Raw genomic sequence first — 25,026 nt, forward strand, 5'->3', positions numbered from 1 at the left:
CAGCCACAGAGAGCGCCTTTTAGCAATAGTTAGGGAGCAGAACCATCCTTGGGGCCACAGAGAGAGAGCCCTAGAGTGGCCAAACAAGGGGAGTGACTGCAGAACACTTTCTGCCCCTACGGTTACAGAAAGCAGTCCCAAGAGCCTCCCTGGCAAAGGGAGGAACTGCAGGAGCAGCTGCTGACATGAGGAACTAAAGGAAATAGTCCTGAGAGCTACCTGGCAGTAGGAGGGGTCACAGGAGCCACTGCTGCATGTGCATGCTACAAAAGCAATCCTGTGAACTGTGAATCACTGCCACCATTGCCTCACAGACTCCATCCCTAGCAGCCACCCAGCTCCAACAGAGGTAGTGTGATACCAGTGCTCCCAACACGTGCTCTGGGTACACATGAACCTCTACCACCACTGAGAACTCCAGGACTGGGCACCTGCTGCTGCATCGTCATACCTGCTGTTAAGGAGATGATAAACAGAAAGGCAGACATTATGAGACAACAAAGAAGTAGCTTTCTCACAAAGCAACAAGACAAAAACACACAAAAACAACTAAATGATGAGGAGAAGGAAATCTACCTGAAAGAATTCAGAGTGATGATAGTAAAGACAACCCAAATATTGGAAAAAGAATGGAGACACAGCTCAAGAAGTTAAAAGAAATGTTTAACAAAGAGCTAGAGGATTTAAAGGGCAAGATGAATAGCACAATATCTGAAATGAAAAATACACTAGAAGGAAACAATAGTAGAATAATGAAGTCAAAAGAACGAATACGTGAGATGGAAGACAGAATGGTGGAAATCACTGCCACAGGAAAAAATATAAAGAAAAAAGAATGAAAAGAATGGAAGAGGGACTAAGAGATTTCTGGGACAACAGTAATCATACCAACATTCACATCTCAGGGGTTCCAGAAGAAGAAAGGGCTGCGGAAAATATTGTAAGAGATTATAGCCAAAAAACTTCCCTAGTATGGAAGAGAAAACACTCACTCAAGTTGAGGAAGCACTGAGAATCCCATACAGGATAAACCCAAAGAAAACCCAGTGAGACACATACCAATTAAACTGACAAAAATTAAATACAAAGGAAAAATATTAAAAGCCACAAGGGAAAAGCAACAAATAACATACAAAGGAAATCCTATAAGGATAACAGCTGACTTTCAGCAGAAACTCTACAAGCCAGAAGGGAGTGGCAAGTTGTATTTGAGGTGATGAAGAGGAGTAACCTAGAACCAAGAACATTCTACCCAGCAAAGCTGTTGTTCAGATTTGATGGAGAGATCAAAAGCTTTTCAGACAAGCAAAAACTAAGAGAATTCAGCACCCCCAAACCAGATCTACAACTACTAAAGGAACTTGTTTAACCAGAAAAGGAAAAACCACAATTAAAAACAAGACTATTACCAAAAAAAAAAAAAGAAAAAAAAACAAAAACTCACTGGTAAAGGCAAAGATAATATAAAACTAGGAAATAACTTACTGACAAATATGATATCAAAACTAGCAAGCATAAGAGTTCCCATTATGGCTCAGTGGTAACAAACCCAACTAGTACCCATGAGGATGTGGGTTTGAACCCTGGCCTCACTCAGTGGGTTAAAGATCTGGCATTGCCCTAAGCTGTGCTGTAGGTCACAGATACACTCAGATCCTGTGTTGCTGTGGCTGTGGCATAGGCCAGCAGCTGCAGCTCCAATTCAACCCCTAGCCTGGGAACTTCCATATGTCACAGGTGTGGACCTACAAAAAAAGGCAAATGACAACAACAACAAAAACTAGCAAGCATGAGAAGAGGAGAGGAGAAAAGCAGAACACTGAAAATACACTTGAAATTAAGACACCAGCAAGGAGAAACAATTCTAAAATCTGTAGGTGGTTATATCAAAATATAATTGGAATCACAATGGACACACACATAAAAAAGAAAAAGCAATCCAGATATACCTAAAGAAGGTCAGCAAATCACAAGAGAAGACAACAAAGAGGAAGGGAAGAAAAAAGACCCAATATAATAACCCCCCAAAATTAAGAAATTGGGAATAAGTACATACATAGTCACAATTATATTGAATGTAAATGGATTAAATGCTCCAACTAAAAGACACAGAGTGGCTGAGTGAATACAAAAATAAGACCCACATATATGCTGTTTATAAGAGACCACTTTAGATCTAAGGACACATACAGACTTAAAGTCAGGGGATGGAAGAAAGTATTACATGCAAACAGAAATCACAGAAAGGTGGGAGCAGCAATACTCATATTAGAAAAATAGATTTGAAAATAAAGAGGATCACAAGAGACAAAGAAGGACATTACATAATGATCAAAGGATCAATCCAAGAAGAAGAGATAACAACTGTGACTATATACGCACCCAACACAGGAGCACCAGAATACAAAAGGCATCTGCTAACAGTCATAAAAGGAGAAACTGACAGAAACACAATAATTGTGGGGGACTTTAATACCCCACTTACATCAGTGGACAGATCATCCAGACAGAAAATCAACAAAGAAACACAGGCCTTAAATGACATTCTAGACCTGATAGAATTAACTGATATCTATAGAACATTCCACCCCAAAGCAGCAGAATATGCATTCTTCTCAAGTGCACATGGCATACTCTCGAGGACAGATCACATCTTGGGCCAGAGATCAAGCCTTGACAATTTAAAAAAATTGAAATTATTTCAAGCATTTTTCTCGAACCACAATGCTATGAGATTAGAAATCAACCACAAGAAGGAAAAAAAAAAAAAAAACACAGCAAAAAACACAAACTCCTGGAAGCCAAACAAAATGTTTCTAAACAACCAATGGATCATTGAAGAAATCAAAGAGGAAATCAAAAGATACGTAGAGACAAATGATAATGAAGATACAACAATCCAAAACCTATGGGACACAGCAAAAGCAGTTCTGAGAGAGAAGTTAAGTTAGAGCAATACAATCTTATCTTGGGAAAGAAGAAAAAACTCAAAGAAACAACCTAACCTGACACTTAAAACAACTAGAGAAGAACAGACAAAGAACCTAATCTTACACCTAAAACATCTAGAAGAACAAAGCCAAAAATTGGTAGAAGGAAAGAAATCATAAAGATCAGAGCAGAAATTAATGACAGAGAGACAAAGAAAACAATATAGAAGATCAATAACTGACATCTATAGAACCAAAAGTCGGTTCTTTGAAAAGATCACCAAAAGTGTTAAACCTTTAGCCAGACTCATCAAGAAAAAAAGGGAGAGGGTTCAAAGCAATAAAATTAGAAACGACACCACAGAAATACAAAGAATCATAAGAGACTCCTATGAGTTGGAGTTCCCGTCGTGGCGCAGTGGTTAACAAATCCGACTAGGAACCATGAGGTGGCGGGTTTGGTCCCTGGCCTTGCTCAGTGGGATCCAGTGTTGCCGTGAGCTGTGGTGTAGGTTGCAGACTCGGCTCGGATCCCGCGTTGCTGTGGCTCCGGCATAGGCTGGCAGCTACAGCTCCAATTCGACCACTAGCCTGGGAACCTCCATGTGCCGCGGGAGCGGCCCAAAGAAATAGCAAAAAGACAAAAAAAAAAAAAAAAGAGAGAGAGAGAGAGAGAGACTCCTATGAGCAACTGCAACCTAGAAGAAATGGACAGATTCTTACAAAGGTACAACCTACCAATTCAGAACCAGGAAGAAACAGAAGATGTGAATAGAGCAATCATAAGCACTGAAATTGAAAATGTGATTTAAAAACTTTCAAAAAACAAGAGTTTTTCAGACCCAGGACCTGAGGTCTTCACGGGAGAATTCTAGCAAACATTCAGAGAAGAGTTAACACTTGTTCTACTGAAAGTCTTCCAAAAACCTGCAGAGGAAGAAACACTCTCAAGTTCATTCAATGAAACCACCCTGATACCAAAAAAAAAGAAAATTATAGGCCATTATCAGTAATGAACATAGATGCAAAAATGCTCAACAAAATATGAGCAAACCAAATCCAAATATATATTAAAAGGATCATACACCATGATCAAGTGTGATTTATCCCAGGGATGCAAGGATTCTTTAATATCCACAAACCAATCAGTGTGATAGACCACATAGACAAATGGAAAAATAAAATGGAGTCCCTGTCATGGCTCAGTGGGTTAGGATCACGACTAGTGTCCATGAAGATGCAGGTTCGATCCCTGGCTTTGGTCAGTGGATTAAGGATCCAGCATTGCTGTGAGCTGTGGTGTAGGTCACAGATATGGCTCGGATCCTGTGTTGCTGAGGCTGTGGTATAGGCTGGCAGCTGCAGCTCCAATTTGACCCTAAGCCCAGGAACTTCCATGTACCTCAGGTGAGGCCCTAAAGAGAAAAATACAGAAAAAAAAAACACCCCTGAAAAATAAAAACCATATGATCATCTCAATAGATGCAGAAAAAGCTTTTGACAAAATTTAACACCCACTTCTGATAAAAATTCTCCAGAGAGTGGGCACAGAGGGGAACTACCTCAACATAATAAAAGCTATATATGACAAACCCACAGCTAACATCATTGTCAATAGTGAAAAACTCAAAGCATTTCCCCTAAGATGAGGAACAAGACAAAGATGTCAATTTTTTTTTTTTTTTGTCCTTTTGCCTTTTCTAGGGCCACTCCTGCAGCATATGGAGGTTCCCAGGCTAGGGGTCTAATCGGAGCTACAGCCACCAGCCTACGCCAGAGCCACAGCAATGCAAGATCTGAGCCACATCTGCAACCTACACCACAGCTCACGGCAATGCTGGATCCTTTACCCACTGAGCAAGGCTAGGGATCGAACCCACAACCTCATGGTTCCTAGTCGGATTCGTTAACCACTGAGCCACGATGGGAACTCAAAGGATGTCCACTTTACCACTGTTATTCAACATAGTTTTAGAAGTCCTAGCCATGGCAATTACAGCAGAAAAAGAAATTAAATAAAAGGAATCCAAATTGGAAAATAAGACATAAAACTGTCACTGTTTGCAGATGACATGATAGTACACCTAGAAAATCCTACAGATACTACCAGAAAACTGTTAGAGCTCATCCTTGAACTTGGTAAAGTTTCAGGATACAAAATTAATATACAGAAGTCAATTGCATTTCTATATACTAACAAGGAAATATCAGAATGAGAAATCAGGGAAACAATCCCATTTACCATCACATCCAAAAGAATAAAATACCTAGGAATAAACCTACCTAGACAAAAGACCTGTAATCTGAAAACTACAAGATGCTGTGAAAAAGAAATCAAAGATCACATAAATAGATGGAAAGATATACCATGCTCTTGGATTGGAAGAATCAATATTGTCAAAATGACTATACTACCTAAAGCAATCACAGGTTCAATGCAATCCCTATCAAATTACCAATGACATTCTTCACAGAACTAGAGCAAAATATTTTAAAATTTGTATGGAAACACAAAAGACCCCAAATAGCAAAAGAAAAACAGAACTGGAGGAATCAGGCTCTGTGACTTCAGACTATACTATACTACAAAGCTACAGTCATCAAAACAATATAGTAATGGCACAAAAACAGAAATATAGATTAATAGAATGAGACAGAAAGCCCAGAAATAAATCCAAGCAACTATGGTCAACTAATCTATGACAAAGGATGCAAGAACACGCAATGGAAGAAAGATAGTCTCTTTAATAAGCTGCACTGGGAAAGTGGACAGTTACATATAAAAGAATGTAATGAACACATTCTTAACACCATACACAAAAATAAATTCAAAAAGGATTAGAGACATAAATATAAGACCAGATACTATAAAACCCTTAGAGGAAAACATAGGGAGATGATCTTTAACCTAAATCATAGCAACATCTTGTTTGATCCACCTCCCAAAATAAAGACAAGACAAAAATAAACCAATGGGACCTAATTAAATTCAAAAGCTTTTGCACAGCAAAGGAAACTGTTAAAAAAAAAACTAAAAGACAACTCACAGAATGGGAGAAAATCTTTGCAAATAATGCAACTGATAAGGGCTTAATCTCCAAAATATACATACAACTTATACAACTCAACAACAAAAAAACCAAAAAACCCAATTGAAAAATGGGCAGAAGACCTAAATAGACAGTTCTCCAAAAGAAGACATACAGATGGTATGCAGGCACATGAAAAAATGCTCAACATCACTAATTATTAGAGAAATGCAAATCAAAACTACAATGAGGTATCACCTCACACCAGTTAGAATGGCTACGGTTAACAAGTCAACAAAGAACAAATGCTGAAGAGGATGTGGAGAAAAGGGAACCCTCCTTCACTGCTGGTGGGAATGTAAATTTGTAAAACTACCACGGAAAACAGTATGGAAATAACTCAGAAAACTAAATATAGAAGTAATATATGATCCAGCAATCCCATTCCTAAGTATACATCCGGACAAAACTTTCATTCAAAAAGATGCATGCACCCCTATGCTCATTGCAGCACTGTTCGCAATAGCCAAGACATGAAAATGATCCAGATGTGCACTGACAGATGAATGGATTAAGAAGATGTGGCACCTACATACAATGGAATACTATTCAGCCATAAAAAGGACAAAATAATGCCATTTGAAGCAACATGGATGGAACTAGAGATTCTCATGCTCACGAAGAAAGTCAGAAAGAGAAGACATACCATATGACATCACTTATATGTGGAATCTAAAATATGGCCCAAATGATCGTATTTACCAAGCAGAAACAGATCATGGACATGGAGAACAGACTTGTGTTTGTCAGAAGGGAGGCTGGAGAGAAGGGGATGGATGGGGAGTTTGGGGTTGGTAGATGCAAACTATTACATTTAGAAGGGATAAGTAATGGGGTCATACTATAGACTATACAGAACAGGGAAGTGGGTCCAGTCTCTTGAGTTAGAACATGATGGAAGATAGTGTGAAGAGAAGAAAAAAAGAATGTATGTGTATGTGTGGCTGGGTCACTTTGCTCTAGAGGAGAAATTAAAGGAACATTGTAAATCAACCATACTTTAATAGAAGATTTTTTTTTTAAAAAAAGATTAATGTTTGGGGTAGGAAACTACATAGTCAATGTTGTATCCTTCTCAATGTATCACTTCAGAAGGCAGATGATGTCTGTCTGTGATGATGCTGTTTGGCTGCTTGGTTAAGGTGGTGTGTGCTAGATTTCTCTATGATAAAGTATATCTTCCCTTTTGTAATTATTAACTAATCTGCAATAATTTGAGACTGTGTAGATATCTGTTTCTAAACAACCATCCAATGGGTTTACCATCCACTAATGATCCCTGCTTGAATTAATCATTTCATTAGCGACTGCCAAATGGTAACTCTCTAACTCTGTCATACCTTATACATTTACAAGCTGGGCAATTCTTCTGTAATATAACTGTAGCTTCACAGATTCATCATTTTAATTTAATGGATTATCATCCATTAGCATCATTCTTTTTGATGTTCAAACTGTCCCAAAATTGGCCAGTGGGACACCATCAGGCTGGCTCCTATATCTGTTTCTGTTGCCTTAGTCAGTTTTTGAGTAGCTCTTTGCCTTCTCCTTGCTCTGCCCCTCAAAGCCATCTCTTCACACAGTCCTGGTAAGTTCTATTAGGGAATGGTATTTAGAGGCCAAAATCTGGGTGCAAGGTATGCTCACTGCTCTTGGATATCACTCCTTCTAAGGCCCTCCAGTGGGCGGAAACAGCAAATGCATTTCTAAAATAATTCTTAAGTTCATCTACAAATCAGTAAGAAAATTTTAGACAACCCAAAAGAAAAATGGGAAGTTCTGCTCCTCTCTAGAACTTAGGGAGCAACAAAGAACATTATCCCCACCCTCAAAATGAGAAAAAGCCAGATAATCTACAAAATCATAATTTTTCTTAAGCTCATCAGAGAGCTGAGATTGCAAGACAACCAAGTAACCTAAATTCCAAAGAGAAGGCCCTCCAAAGGACAGATGGAATGTGAGAAAGGTTTTGCCTTTGGCATAGCATGAGATAAAGAGGTAGCCACTATACAAACGGTCAAGACGAAATGAGGTACTGTCATCTCAAATATATTGTTTTCTATTTATTAGCTCTTTTCATAGTCAAAACAACCATATGACACAGAAAAATTACTTGTGGTCCAAAGGTAATCAATAGAGGAACGAAAAATCTTAATACAACCATGCTGAGAGTCAATAGAGAGGACTTGTTATACCTAACAAAGAGACCAAGAGATTAAGGTCTAACACTTCTACAATAGTATCATCATATACTTAACGCTACTAAATTATATACCTAAAAACAGTTAATGATGGTAAATTTTATGTTTTACGGGGTTGTTTTACCACAATTTTTAAAAGTAGCATCATAAGCTACTACGTAGTGATTAACAACTAGAATCAACAGGTAAAATTGTTTTCCTCTGAGAAGTTACACTTCAGATAGGAAAGGTAAGAAGAGGGACTCTAGTTTTCATTACAATCTCATGTGAACTACTATATTTTAAAAATATGTGTTAATTTTTTAATTACCATAAAAATTAATTGTTAATTTTTTCAAACTCACCTTGATCTGTAAGACATCCAGTGGAACTGTCTCTCCTTTCACAATGGCAAGTGTAGCATCTATAATATGTCTATAAGATAACAAGAAGAAAATGATCATACTGTCAAAAACAAGCAACACCTCCCCCGCCTCCTACACACACACACACACACACACACACACACACACACACACACACAGCAACACCTCCCCCACCTCCTACACACACACACACACACACACACCTCCCCACCTCCTACACACACACACACACACACACACACAGCAACACCTCCCCCACCTCCTACACACACACACACACACACACACACACACACACACTCCTGAAGAGAGTACTACTAGCTGGGTGGGTCAGGAAAAAGACATTTTCCTTCAAAATATGCCAAAAAGCAAAACGAAGAAATATAAAAGAATTACTGATGCAAATATGGGGGAAGGCTCTGATTCAGACTCACAGAGAAGGCAAAAAGAAGTTTATAGAAGGCGCTGATCATTTATTTATTTCACATTCATTGAGTCCCTACACTGTGTCTGACTCTTATCACTGGAAAATATGATACTTCAATAAATAAAAATATAACACCTTCCATTCACTGTAAGACAATCAAGTACTTAAAAAAACCATTATTCCTCTTAACTCTAATAACCTGAAGAATAACTAAAGGGTAGGATTTGTTGGAGTTACTTTAGCAAAATATAATAAACTGCCGAAATATACACAGTACCACAGTACCACACTCTGGGTTCCCTCTATTTTACTTTCTCATTATTTCTCTATCAACATATCTTTATCCCATTTTTCTCTCCAATACAGATGCTATTTGGGAAGTAGGCAGCAGTTTAGAAAATGAGATTCAATTTAGGAAAAAGTAAGAAGCATGATCACCAGTTTAGATTGATTTGATATGAATATATTAATTTTGAAACAAACTATTAGAAAGAATCCTAAAGTATTGTACCTGCTCTGAGTAGTACCTAGCACATTAAGAGGATTAAGAAGTGCATTTGAGAGACCGACCTTAAAAAAAAAATCCTCCAGCTGAAAATACCTTTTTATATTAATTTTTTTTTCAAAATTGCTTGGCTGAAGACAGCTAAAATGCAACCTTAAACTTATCATTCTCCAGCAACAATTGAAAGTTCTAAATAAAGCAACACAGTAAGCACGGAATGGCTATCTTGCAGGATTATTTGCAACATTCTAAATTCAAAATTCCTTTTTCTTCTGTAGTAATTATGGTACAACATATCTTGACAGCAATGCAAAAAGCAAAGCCTTGTTCTTTTAAATAGCCTCAGGCATCTGCCGTGTTAAGAAGAGGTCTACAAAGTTCTAAACCCAGGGCAGACTGACTTAATTACCTAAGAGCCCTGGGGCATGCTTATAAATTAAGTTTTATAAATCTTTACATTATAAATAGAAGCAGCAACAACATTTAGTTTAACTCCCGGGAAAATCAGCTCCCCCTCAAATGGAAGGCTGTCAAAGACTTGAAGGTGGCCACACAATGCATATGCTGGCCTCTCCGGGGGCTCCCCAGGGAACGTAGCCCATCTCTGCATCACTGACATATTTGATAATGTTGGCAAGCAGTTCAAAGAAACTACACTGCTGTAAGGGAAAGACTAGCTATCTAAAGTAATGAAGACCCAAACCCAATAGGATTTGTCTCAGATGAGAAAAAATACTTGAGTAATTCATTGTTAGTCATATCTATTGCCCCTCAGAAATTCAAAACTTCATACACAAAGATGAACTCAAAATGGATTAAGACTTGAATGTAATAGCACCTGAAGCCACAAAACTTCTAGACGAAAACAGAGGATAAACTTCTTAACATACATCTCAGCCATAATTTTTTGAATCTGACACCAAAAAGCAACAAAAGCAAAGATAAGAGAGGCTGCCTTATACCAAAAAGCTTCTGTACAGCAAAGGAAACCATCAGCAAAATGAAAAGGCAACCTACTGAATGGAGAAAATATTTGCAAATCATGTATTCGATAAGGCGTTTGTATCCAAAATATGTAAGAGCACATACAACTCAATCGGAAAAAAAAAATCCAAATGGCCAGATGATCAAATAGACATTTTTCTGAAGAAGACAAACAGATGGCTAATAGGTACATGAAAAGATGCCCAACTAACTACCAGGGAAATGCAAATCGAAATCACAATGAGCTGTCACCTCATACCTGTTGGAATGCCTATGATTGGAAAGATAAGAAATAATGCATGTCCTAGAGGATGTGGTAAAAGGGAATATGCCCCGTTGGTGGGGATGTAAACTGGCACAGCCACTAAGGAAAACAGAATTAAAAATAGAGCTGCCATAAGACACAGCAATTTCACTTCTGTGTATTTATCCAAAGCAAATGAATGCCCTAATTTGAAAGGTATGGGCACCATGTTCGTTGCAGCATTATTGACAATAGCCAAGATATGGAAAGAATCTAAGTGTCCACTGATGAATGAATGCATAAAGAAAATGTGATTATATATGTGATACATATATGCAAACACACATATAAACACAATGGAATATTATTCAGCAGTGAAAAAAATGAACTCTTACCATTTGGGACAACACAGATGGAACTTGAGGGCATTTTGCTAAGTGAGAAAAAGTCAGACAGAGAAAGACAAATACCATATGATTTCACTTTTTTATGGAATCTCAAAAAAATCAAGTTCATAGATGATAGAAAAAACAGAGGTGGGGTGTGGAAGGTGTGTAAAATGGGTGAAGGCAGTCAAAAGTTATAAAATAAATAAGTCACAGGGATATAATGTACAGTATGGTGACTAAAGTTAATAATACCATATTGCGTGTCTGAAAGTTTTAAGAGTTCTCATCACAAGGGAAAAAATCTGTAACTGTGTTACAGATGTTAACTATACTTACTGCCATGATTGTTTCATAATATACACAAATATCAATCCTTGTGTTGTAGACTTGAAACTAATATCATGTTGTATGTCAGTTACACCTCAATTTAAAATAAAAATCCCAAAACAGCAAAAAATATCCAAAAAAGAATATCACTTGAGTATTGTCATGGACTCCAGAAGGTTATAACCAGAAGCATTTTGAGAAGAGTTCCATTAATTCGTTCAGCAAACAGTATTTATTTCCTTCCCCTAAAGTGTCACAAAGCTTATATTAAAGATCAGGCAACTGACAATGACAGCCTGAAAATGCTTTGCCCAAGATTGTATCATCAATCACTGTCAAAGCCAGGACTGAAATTCAAGATTCCTATCTGTTTTTTTTGGCCACCACCATATGGAGATCCTAGGGCCAGGGATCAGATCTAAGCCACAGTTGCAACCTATGCAGTAGCAGCAGCAACAAACCTGCATCCCAGTGCTTCAGAGATGCTACCTATCCCCTTGCACTACAGCAGGAATTCCAAGATTCCTATCTTCTTGAAAGATTAGATCTTTGTTTACATAATGCTTTTGAGAGAAAAGAACAGTAATAACAATTTTCCCAACTCCTGAAGACACTGTTAGACTCACAGCAATATACTTTAAATGTCACGGCTACACTACTTCCTCTGTCTACTTTATCCATACTGCTTTCCACTTTAGGCATTCCCCAAAGGATATTTGGTTGTCGTAGCTCCTTATATTATCAAGGTAAGGAAGATAAGGCTCCTGGTGCTCCATCTTCACAGGAGACTTGCTACTTGTCATCATGCATACTTAAAGCAAACAGATGATCACTGTAAATCTGTCTTCACCAGAGAATCTTACAACTTAAAGCACAGTCTGGATCGGTGATGCTATCTTCATAAGTGACAAAAGAACATCAGTATTCCTCTCCATACCTGACACGAGGACTTAATAATAGATCACCAGAAAGATCCCACTGTGGCTCAGTGGAAGTGAACCTGACTAGTATCCATGAGGACGTGGGTTCAATCCCTGGCTTCGCTCAGTGGGTTAAGGATCTGGCATTTGCCATGAGCTGTGGTATAGGTCACAGAAGTGGCTCGGATCCTGAACTGCTATGGCTGTGGTGTAGGCCGGCAGCTACAGCTCCAATTTGACCCCTAGCCTGGGAACTTCCACACTTGCAGGCCTTAAAAAAAAAAAAAAAAAAAAAAAAAATGACCACAATCCCACATCCTAACAGGGAAACCAAAAGCTTGAACTCTGATCTCTTCATGATTTGAAGTTTCAGGTTATCAAAACTCAAAACATAATTACATTACATGAGAATTTTCCAATCCCAGGCTCGCTCACCCATAAATGCCACCATCCCACATTGATAACCTACTGGACTTTGTTTCCACTTTCGGCAAAGAGTGTCTGACTCAAAGTACTGGTCTGGCCCAGTGGGATAAATCCAATGGGAATCTTACTGAAGGTTGCCTGGGGGGAAAAAAAAAACAAGAGGAAAGTTTTATTATTATGGTCAGAAGATCAGGCTGAACAGATGTGTCCGCCATGAGAAAGGAAGTGGCCCTGGGTCCGCCTCCCTAGCCTCCTTCCCTTCCCATAGCCCTGGACCAGCAATCAGGGAACACTAAGTGAGCAGTTTCTAGAGCAAGGCAGTTCACAGAAACCACATAACTTCAAATCTGGAAGAAATACCTGAGCCCTCATTAACAGTAACTGGTGAAAATAAATCTGGTTAAGAAAATGAGTGTTAGCTATTAGATAAATGCACAGTTGACACAGAATGCCACATTATTTGACAAAGTTGCAGATAAAATTCAACTAAAAATGTCTAACATTTGTAGAGTGACTAAGGACAGGTCAAAGTGCTTTATAAACTATCTCAAGTATAAACAAGGCTAAGAGAATAGGCAAGATCAAGTAGCAGAAGGATGGCATGGCAGGTGATTTAAAGAAATGCCACAAATAAACAGATGCTATACAGTTCCTAAAGACTATTCCGCTCAGTCTACTATTATTAGCAAAGGGACTGGAAAAGATCTCCTTTCTTGTTATTTATAAAATACTTTAAATTATTGTAGAAAAGTGGGCAAAATAACCTCACAGATACACATGTACCCAAACTCAGATTTAACAAATCTCACATTTTACCATATTCACTTCAGACATTTTAAGAAATAAAATGAGGAGTTCCCGTCATGGCTCAATAACCCGACTAGGAACCATGAGGTTTCAGGTTCGATCCATGGCATCACTCAGTGGGTTAAGGATCTGGCGTTGCTATGAGCTGTGGTATAGGTTGCAGGCACGGCTCGGTTCCCACATTGCTGTGGCTGTGGTGTAGGCAGGCAGCTGCAGCTCTGATTCAACCCCTAGGCTGGGAACCTCCATGTGCCTCGAGTGGGGCCCTAAAAAGACAAAAGACAGAAAAAAAAGAGAAAGAAAATGATGCAGATACTGCTGAAGTCCCTTCTCCTATTCCCCTCTCTCCCTTCCTGGGGGAAACCATTGTCCTGAGGTTTCTGTGATTCCTTTTCATCCACATCATTATCCTCTTACTACGTGGACTAGGCATCCATTAACAGTATCTTTGTTTTCCGAACTTTAAAACTTTATCGAAATGCATAATATACTTTGGCAACCTTTCTTACTGAATATTTTTTAGATTTACCATGTAGATATTTGTAAACCTAATTCATTCCTTTAAATTGCTATATGGCTCCCAATATAGGAATACATCCCAATTTATTAATGAAGGAGTCCTTTGAAGAAAAGATTCTATAGGGACATTTTATATTTTAAACAAAGCTTGGAGTTCCCTAGTGGCCTCACAGTTAAGGATCGGGTGTCGTCACTGCTGTGGCTTAGGTCACTGCTGTGGCAGGGGTTCAATACCTGGCCCAGGAATTCCGCATGCCAAGGGCACAGCCCAAAAAAACGAACAATAAAAAGTTAAAAAAATAACAACTCTTGGTAAAGGCCACTGGATAACTCTGGATTCCCAAAACAGAAATGTCTACCATGGGTTATCTGTGTTCTATGACACAGGCAGAAGTACTTTATTTTCTAAAATCTGAGGAAGTACAACTTGTGTCCACCTTAAAATATAAAATGGGCAGAAAGAGTTACAGAAAGAAATAAAAAAAGAGATAAAAAGAACAGAAAAATAAAAACCAAAAGGCAATTACTCTTATTTTAAAGCTCACCTCATCTGCTCTTCGAAGAACTCCAGTAATAACCTACAAATGTTAAAAAAAAATTATTATAAACAACTTGTATTTCCTTTATCATAAAAGAATTGGATTCAATTTTCATGGACCACAAACTTGTTCCTGTTTTCTTCCTGGAATCTATGTCAAAAGAAGTACACGCTCTTAAAACAGAATATTCTCCAATAAGATCAGTTACATTAGATTTTATTCATGACCTAGGATTGATAGTACTATAAAGCTAAGATGAAATAATTATAGAGCCTCCAATTTATACAAGCAAAATTATGTTTTAAGTTCTCTAAGATGGGTATAAATGTGATGTACACATCAATTATACGAAAGCTCCTCGTCTGCTAAAATATAGGGACAAATCAGCACTTTGCCACACTCAGAGGCGAGCCTGCTCTCAATAAATGTTTCCTATTGATGAATATAAAGACAAGGGAGATTATATTCTCTCTACACAAAGACATTTTTAATTTGAATTTGAACATATTTTATTTTTAAACTCTAATATACATTTTACAAAAACTGTGACAAATACCTGAAGAAGAAACACTTTCTCACACACCCAGCATGCAAGATAACCATAATTAATCACTTGTTTATATTTTGTTATATGTCCCGCCAGTTCTTTTTTTTTGAAGCAGAGTATATTTTTATGACCAGATTATACCAGGTACACAATTTGGTAGCTTTCTTAAAAACGTTTTGTAAAGTCAAGGCTGCTGTCAATCTTCTCCCTTCTCCTGGCTCACTGAGTTTTAGGATGAAATGGGGCTATCATGAGGTCCATTTCATTCTTAGTTGGCAGGTTATCCATATTCTTCACACTTCATTAAAAAGTCGTAAAAACAATTACAAGATCATTAGCAGAGTCTTTTTAAAAGAAGCTTACTAAGGCTCACATCACTGCTAAGTCAAACACAAGAAGGTGCCCTGCCTGCTGTTAGCTCCCAATCCCTGAACACAGATGAAACCAAGTAGAGGCGAAAGGCAATGGGAAACGAGGCACCCAGGATGCAGTGACTGAGTTTCGGGGGAGGGAGGGGCAGCGGCACTGGGCTCTTCAGGGGTTCCCAGTAGATAATGAATGTTCTAGTCTATTGCCCTGGGAAAGAGCTCTTCCACAGCAATATACTTACTGTCCTTATTGGACCGAAGTAAGCTTTACGGAAATGGAACCACAGAACAAAGGCAATCCATACATTGCAACATGCAGACCCCGCCTCTAAAGATTCCATTAGGAGATAACATAACAGGGAATGGAAATGATGTGAGAACGGACAGATGCCTTTTTTAAAAAGGCAATCATTATATCAGTTTATGAGAAACCTTCCCGTAATTGAAACTATGATTCCATAACAAACGGGGCTACTTCATAAGAGTCTTCAAAATACCAAAAGCTTATCTTATCGTACCCAGCACCATTTTGCATCCTGTTTTATTCAATGTTATCAAACTTAAATTTGAGAAAATAAAAACCCTTCTATGTGCTGGGTACAGAACTTACACAAAGCAATGAAATAAACATTCATGAGAAAAATGTAGTGCTCTACTTATTTCAGACAGAAACAATCCTAAGAAGAATGGCTTACAAAGAAATAATTTCCCTAAATTATAACCACTTTATACTACCGCTCGAAGACCTAATTTCTATTTTCCTCACCTCCACAATGGTTTCGAACAGAAAAGGGGCCATACCTCTTGCAATGTCCCATCTCCTCCAGCAACAATGATCACATCTGTGTTTTCCAACAGTTCCAGGAGTTTCTTGGCTTGGCCCTCATAGTCTGTCTGCAATATAAAGGAAGGCTTTGGTAAACGTATCAATGCTAGAGCCACAAAACCAAAGGGCTAAAAGCATGGGATAATTTTTTTTAAGTTTTACATTGAATCTTTTCTTAAATTCTACAGTAATTGATATACATGAAACACTAAGTAGCTATCAGAGCAACTTTGCATGGTTTTTAGAGTTTTATATTTTTAGAGCTGGAAGAGACCTCAGAAACCATCTAGCCAGCTCCTTATTTTAAAAGTAAAACTCAAACCCAGTAATTTGTCTCAGTTATACAGTTAGCTAGTCAGAGGACGCATTTCCAGTCCAGTGCAGATTCTATTACATCATTTACCCAGTGACTTTCATCTGAAAGCAGGAAGTCAAGTGTATGTGCAAATAAGAAGAGGCCGATGTAATGAAAAGAGCACAGATTTGAGAGCCCAAGAGACCCAGATTAAACCCCAACTCTGCTACTCTTCAGCTGAGTGGCCTCAAACTCTCAGGATCTTAATTTCCTCATCATTGAAACTATGTTTCCTGGGGGAGGGGATAAGAGCTTCCTTCTAATACGGTGGGAAATCAGTATGAAAAGCAACGTGCAAGGTAACCGTTCTTAATTGATACTGCCTAAGTAAAAGGCTATCACGGATTCGCTGTGACTCTACATAAAGAAACACAGGTACAATTCAAAGCAGTCACCAACAGTACTGAAGCCTCACTATTTTTAGAGAGAACACCTTATCTCAGATGCATACATAGATTTAAATGAACCATCTAAGCCTCGCCTTTAAAGCCAAACATTGAGTTTTAACAGATGTAATATAAGTAATGCTAAAATAAGGAAACACTCTCTCCTGCTAACACTGTATTAGACACCCTAACAGGAAAAAAATTAAAGATGTGGATTTCAGATTGGCTAAAGCATACGGACCAAAGTCACAGTCAACAAAGAGGAAAATATAAGTCCCTACACTAATATGATCTAATCTTAGGATGAATAGTTCTACTTTTATCCTGAAAAGGGAAATGAATGACCTTGTAGTTATATGTTTGCAAATATTTCTTTTTTTTTCCCCACACTTACCAGTTTATTATAAAGGGTTCAGAGGAATAGCCAGATGAAGAGATACATGGGGCAAGGTACTGTGTATCACCTCTCCCCAAACTGTCACATGTTCACCAGCCCTGAAGGTCTCCAAACCCTGTCCTTTGGGTTTTTAGGTTAGTTTCATTACATATGCATAGTTGATTAAATGACTAGCCTCTGGCAATGGAGCTCAATCAATCCGAACATATTTCATTTTTTAAAAAAAGAATGTACATCTATCCTGATTAAAAGGGTGGCTTATAAACACCCCCAAAATAGGTGATCATTGGGAATCAGCACGGGTTTGCTAAGAATGTGCCATTTCAGACTATCCTCATTGTTGACAGATTACTACGTCAGAAGATCGGGGAATCCAGACTTCTTCAACATGATAGTATCCTTGGGGACAAGGTGGGGATAGGTGGGAACAATAAGCTAGAATACAACTGGGTGATCTGATTACCAGCCGAATGTCTGTGCTCAAAGTGAGAGGATCAGTGGACTGACACCAAACCGTAGGTAGATTTCTGGTGACATTTCTATAGGGCTCTCCACTCAGTCTTTTCCTGCACAACACTTTATCCACAATGGAAGAGGAAAGGTAATTGACTGAATACGTAAATGATACAAACCTGACAATCTTGCCCCTCCCGACTTCGCCAGCATCACGCTCTCTCCCTGTCCCCTCTGACTGCTTCTCCTCCAACCACACTGGCCTCCTAACTCTTCCTCAAACACCCAAGGGCACTTCTTGCCAGAGCCACTGAATGTGTAATATGCTCAGCTTGGATTCTTTCCCTTGCTCATCTGCATGAATCCCTCCCTTCCTCCAGGTCTTTCTCAAAGGTCAGCTTCTCAGCCTGGCCTTCCTTGGCCTCCTGAACTAAACTAACACCCGTATGATTCTTGGTCTCTGTTCCCTGCCTGGATTTTCTTCCTGGCACTCATCGGCGTCTGACAAGGTATGTTTATTTGTGCATGATTCTTCTCTGCATCCCTTCCTTTCATACTCTGAATGGAAGCTCTTTGAGGACAGTTGGAGGGAAATTTGTTTTATTCAGTCTGTATCCCTGATACCTAGAACAGAGCTTACCTTGTAGTAGGCACTCAATAAATATTTGCAAGAAAAATTAATAAATATGAGTAAGTACATGAATTAAAGAATCAAAATTAACAGACCATAATTTAAGAGATTACATTAAGAAGGATGATGCATTTGGGGCTCTAATCTCAAGAGGAAAATTCCAAATGCAACAAAAAGGAAGGATAAAGACTGACCTAATGATGCAGAAAAACTGAACTTTACACATTTCAAAAATTAACTCAAAATGGATCAGAGACCTAAATGTCAAATAAAAAAAAGAAAACTGTAAAACTTTTAAAAAGGAACACAGCTGGGGATCTAGGTGGTCCTGGGTTTGGTAATGAATTACCATTAGGCAAATCACCAAAAGCAAGACGCACAAAAGAAAAAATTGCTACGTTGAACTTTCTTAAAATTAAAAACTTCTTTGTGGAGTTCCCGTCGTGGCGCAGTGGTTAACGAATCCGACTAGGAACCATGAGGTTGCGGGTTCAGTCCCTGCCCTTGCTCAGTGGGTTAACGATCCGGCGTTGCCGTGAGCTGTGGTGTAGGTTGCAGACGCGGCTCAGATCCCCCGTTGCTGTGGCTCTGGCATAGGCCGGTGGCTACAGCTCCGATTCAACCCCTAGCCTGGGAACCTCCATATGCCACGGGAGCGGCCCAAGAAATAGCAACAACAACAACAACAACAACAAAAAGACAAAAGACAAAAAAAAAAAAAAAATTCTTTGTGAAAATACTACTAAGAGATTGAAAAGACAGCTTTAAAAGATAATATAAGAGAAAACATCTGCAAAAAAACTTATCTGATAAAGAACCTGTAATACACAAAGGACTCTAAAATTCGACACTAAGGAAACAAACAAGAAACAAGTCCATGAAAATAGCAAAGAACTGAACAGACACCTCACATAAGAAGATATAGATGGAAAATAAATGAAAAAATGCTCAACATTATATGTTATTGGGGAACTGCAAATTAAGACAATGAGAAACTGATATGCACGGTACGAGAATGGCTAAAACCCAAAACCTCGTGAACACCAAATGCTGACAGGATGCGGAACAACAGAAAATGTCCTTCATTGTTAGTGGGAATACAAAACAGTCCAGCCACTTTTGGAAAGCATTTGGCAGTTTCTTACAAAGCTAAGCAAACTCTTATCAAACAGCTATTGCACTCCTAGGTATTTACCCAAATGAACTGAAAAATCCTATCTAAACAAAAACCCGCACACAAATGTTTACAGCCGCTTTATAATCACAAAACTGCAAATAATCAAGATGTCCTTCAATAGGCAAATGGATAAACAAACTGTTAAACACACTCAATGGAATATTATTATTCTGTGACAAGTGGAAATAAATAAGCTATCAAGCCATGAAAAGACATGCCACTGAGAAGCCCAGGTGAGACCTGCACAAGAACACTTTTGAACACAGATTGCTGATCAACAGAATCCTAAGCAGAAAAACCACTGTCAAGGCAGTTTGCTATGGAGCAATAGATAACTGGTATAGAAATACATCTAAACATAACAACAATTATAATAAATATTAATGGATATGGTCTAGTCAAAAGACAAAAAAAAAAAAACCCTCAAAAACTGGATCTTTTAAATATCTTTTTATCATGCCTTTACCAATGTTGCATTAACATATAAAGATAAAAAAAGGCTGAAGTAAAGATATGTAAAAAACACACCAGGCAAAAACTAACCAAAGTAAGCTGGTATAGTTACTAATACTAAATAAAATAGACTACTGTAAAAGGCATTTGAGTGCTAAAGAGAGTCACTCTATGACAGGGGTCAGAATGTGAGAAAAATGAAATAATTTGAAATGTGAATGCATCTACTGATATAGTCTCAAAATACAAAAAAGCAAAAGCGGATAAAACTGCATAGAGAAACAGGCAAATCCACACCTCTTTCTGAATAATTAAACCAGAAGAAAAAAAATCAGTAAGGACATATAAGATCTCAGCCAAATAATTAACAGATTTGACTTAATGAACATATGCAGAACATTGTACCCAATAACTGATATATATTCCTTTTAGGCACACATAAAACATTTATGAAAACAAACCACATGGTAGGCCATAAAACAAGTCTCAATAAACTTTAAAATAATGGAGTTATATAGACTATGTTTTTTGACCTTAACACAATTAAAGACGTGGAAAAGCTTCAGATTTGAAAATTTTAAAACATGCCTAAATAACTCATAGGTCAAACAAAATTGTGATGAAAATTGAAAAATATTTAGAAATGACTGATAATGAAAATACTATATATCAAAACTTCTAGAATGCAGCTGAAGCAGTAGAATGAAGTTTATAGCTTTCAAAGCATACACAGAAAGAAGGGTAAAAATTAATGAAATAAAGATCCAAGTTAAAATGTCAGAAAAGAACAGCAAAAAAAAAAAAAAAAAAGAAAAGAAAAAGAAAAATCCAGGGAAAGTAGAATGAAGGAAACAATAAAGACAGACTGGAAATTAATGAAGCAAACAAATGAAAGGATCAATAAACCAAAAAATGGTTCTTGGCAAGAATTAATTAAATTGATGCACTTCTCACAAAACTGAGGGGGGGAAAATATAGCACAAACCAACAATAAAAGACTATTGGGCATGAAAATGAGATATTGCAGATGTTACATAAATTTAAGTTAAAAAGATGATATTAAGGACAACTCAATACCTATTAATATGAAAACTTAGAAAAAAATGCACAAATTCCTTTAAAAAATTTACCTCACTGAAATTAATTCAAGAAATAGAACTTAAGTATTTCTATAGCCACTAAAGAAAGCTAATGTACAAAAAAATTTCCCATCAGAGAAAGCTCCAGGCCCAGATGGTTCTCCTTGTGAGTGCAACCAAACATTTTAGGAACAAAAAATATTGATCTTAAGTGCCCATTCTAAGATTTCTCCTATGTAGTATCTGCAATATGCATCATAGATCCTGAAACCAATGTTAGTTTTCTTCCCCTTTCTCCCATCCCTGGAGGCAGACAACTGGAAGACCATGTCTCAGACACTGCATGATTAAGCTGGGCTAAATGACCGTTCAATCTCTATGATTTAATGAAAGTGTGTAATATTAAAAATAGGTAAACTGTAGACTTACACATATGGTAATGGTGATTTTCACCAAATATAAACGCCCATGTATACACCACACACTTTGCTTAAAAGTCAACAAAATGTAGACCTGAGACATCTTCTCAAATAGCACAATTTCTTCTTACTTATTTTTACCCCCCTTTTCTTCTGACCCAAATCTTGAAAATTCTAACGCTTAATCACTTAAAATTCCTCACCGGAGATAATTCCTCGCCAGAAAGAAAATGTTTACCTGTCAGTGGAACTGCCAGGGGATTAAATGAACTACTCAAACGTTTAGTTTTTTTTTATAGTTAGGAAGAGAATTCTTTAAGAATTCTGTAACAACTTTGATCTTCTGAGAGAAAATAGTTCCCCATCTTGTCTCTTTCAGATGAAAGGAACCAAGTTCATGCCGCCATCTAATCCGATTCTTAAAATGAGAAGATGACAATGTTTGGGGAAAAATTATTTTATTTATTTATTGCTTTTTTAGGGCCACACCCATAGCATATGGAACTTCCCGGGCTAGGGGTTGAATCAGCTACAGTTGCTGGCCTATGCCACAGCCACAGCAACACTGGATCCCAGCCACAGCTGCCACCTACACCACAGCTCACTGCAACACAGGATCCCCACCCCACCCACTGAACGAGGCCAGAGATTGAACCCGCAACATCATGGTTACTAGTTGGGTTTGTTTCCAATGCACCACGAACTTCCCCCAAAATTATTTCATCAAATACCAGTGTGACAATACAATATTGATTTCTCTGCTTTTGTCCGCTTTTTGTCTTCTTATGTAATAAGTGATTTCTGCTAAGTCAAGAAGGATATAGTATATACACAAAAACAAACTCAAAATAGATTAAAGACCTAGATAGAAGACCAGACACTATAAAACTCTTAGAGGAAAACATAGGCCAAACACTCTCTGACATAAACAACAGCAACACCTTCTCAGATCCACCTCTCAGAGTGTTGACAATAAAAACAAAAATAAACAAATGGGACCTAATCAAACTTCAAAGTTTCTGCACAGCAAAGGAAACCCTAAACAACACAAAAAGACAACCCACAGAATGGGAGAAAATCTTTGCAAGTCATTCAACTGACAAGGGATTCATCTCCAAAATTTATAAACATCTTCTGCAGCTCCATACCAAAGAAACAAACAACTCCATCAAAAAATAGGCAGAAGATCTAAACAGACAATTCTCCAAAGATGACGTACAGATGGCCAAAAAACACATGAAAAGATGTTCAACATCACTCATTATTAGAGAAATGCAAATCAAAACCACTGTGAGGTACCACCTTACACCAGCCAGAATGGCCAACATCCAAAAGTCTACAAATAATAAGCACTGGAAAGGGTGTGGAGAAAAAGGAACCCTAGTACACTGTTGGTGGGATTGTAAATTGGTGCAACCACTGTGGAAAACAGTATGGAGATTCCTCAGAAAACTAAAAATATAACTACCATTTGATCCGGCCATCCCACTCCTGGGCATCTATCCAGAGGGAACCATGACTCAAAAAGACACATGTACTCCAATGTTCATTGCAGCACTATTTGCAATAGCCAAGACATGGAAACGACCCAAATGTCCATCAACAGAGGAGCGGGTCAAGAAGATGTGGTACATATACACAATGGAGTATTACTCAGACATTAAAAGGAGCGAAATACCAGCATTTTTAGCAACATGGATGGACCTAGAAATTATCATGCTAAGTGAAGTCAGCCATACAATGAGACACCAATATCAAATGCTTTCACTGATAATGTGGAATCTGAAAAAAAGGACAGAATGAACCTCTTTGCAGAACAGATACTGACTCACAGACTTTGTAAAACTTATGGTTTCCAAAGAAGACAGTTTGGGGGGTAGGGGGATGTGTCGGGGGTGTGGGATGGAAATCCTGTAAAATTGGACTGTGATGATCATTGTACAACTATAAATGTAACAAATTCACTGGGTAATAAAAAAAGAGGAGTATATTATAAGGAGGGGTAGCTTGGATAAAATCAACATTCTAGAGCAGTTCTCACCTTAACAACAGTCACATCCATGCCAGATAAGTGTAAAATCGGGGCAGCATTTTTTTCAAATAGAGTCCTGGCTTTGCTGTAGACAGAGGGAAAAATACAAATATTTTAACACAAGTTGTCGAGAGGAAAAAGAAAAAGCCCAACCATATTCTCTAAAATAGGACAAGGATAGTGTTTTTCCTGTATTTGTTCTAGTGCAGGAGGAGGCTAAGGATGAGTCCCAAGTTTCTCTGGGTAGAAGCATGGGCTCTTTCACTGTGGGGCCTCCAGGAGTTTGTACTTTGTCTAGTACACAAGCTGTTGTTCACTGGGGATGCTTACAGTTCACAACCTACTTCCTCTAGAGGAAGACTGTGCTCTAGATATGGCTCCACTCAGGCAATGAGTTCTGATTCATTCAACAGGCCTTTACTGAGCATCTACTGTGGGCTAGACAGGTAGAGGAGCTGGGGAAGCACCACAAGCCAGACAAAAACACCTGTAGCCTAAGTATAATGTCATAAGTCTTCAGGGGACCTGTTTATACTCCAGTGGTGGACTGCGAATGTACTTACTCTTAACATTTTCCCTGGGGCCGGAGAGAACAGACCAAACCAAACAGAATATTGCTTAATTCTAACTCAGTGGGCAAAACCTTTGGAGGAGAGATACATCGTTTTTAACAATTTCAAATACTAAAGGTATCCCCATTTCTTGAGTTTTATCCCTGTAGTGAAATCCCAGGAGAAAGAGCGAAATTCTTTTCCATGAAGGCAGAATTTCTGCTGCCAAAGGAAAACGTTCAAAATTACCTAATCTGACAATGGGATAACTGACTGCTTGTCCAAACCTCCAAGTCATGCCTCTCTGTGCGTAGCCCTAGCACTTGATACATCTATCTTAGGAGCTTTCTTTTTTTTTTTTTTTTTTTTTTTGGTGTCTTTTTAGAGCTGCACCCATGGCATAAGGAGGTTCCCAGGCTAGGAGTCAAACTGGAACTGTAGATGTTGGCCTATGCCATAGCCACAGCAACGTCAGTTCCAAACTGCATCTGCAACCTACACCAAAGCTCATGGCAACTCGGAATCCTTAACCCACGATTGGGGCCAGGGATCAAACCTGCATCCTCATGGATGCTAGTCAGATTCGCTTCTGCTGAGCCACGACAGGAACTCCAGAACTTTCATGTTCTTATGATGATTAGTGATTTCCAAGACAGCTTTCGGTACTAGACCAGAAGACT

General features: G+C 38.2%; 1 protein-coding gene across 17 annotated transcripts in view; it reads right to left on the reverse strand.

Moving 5' to 3' along the window:
- The window catches only part of AGK (acylglycerol kinase), a 104,628-nt gene that overhangs the window by 32,942 nt on the left and 46,660 nt on the right, over nucleotides 1–25,026 (reverse strand). For 15 of the 17 annotated variants that reach the window (XR_014833093.1, XR_014833095.1, XR_014833096.1 and 12 more), the window contains 5 exon segments: nucleotides 23,805–23,880; nucleotides 16,389–16,481; nucleotides 14,679–14,711; nucleotides 12,851–12,945; nucleotides 8,565–8,634 (listed from right to left, as the gene is read on the reverse strand). Coding sequence is in view for 14 of the 17 variants with exons in the window: in NM_001143699.1 (NP_001137171.1) it covers nucleotides 8,565–8,634; nucleotides 12,851–12,945; nucleotides 14,679–14,711; nucleotides 16,389–16,481; nucleotides 23,805–23,880 (367 nt within the window). In the remaining 3 variants the exon portion in view is untranslated. 17 annotated transcript variants of the gene reach the window in all.

The sequence above is a fragment of the Sus scrofa genome, chromosome 18 (assembly GCF_054392235.1).
Source record: "Sus scrofa isolate SSC_HxYL_T2T_F1_AM1 chromosome 18, Sscrofa_HxYL_maternal_Yorkshire_Landrace_v2.0, whole genome shotgun sequence".
Classification (NCBI taxonomy): Eukaryota; Metazoa; Chordata; class Mammalia; order Artiodactyla; family Suidae; genus Sus; species Sus scrofa.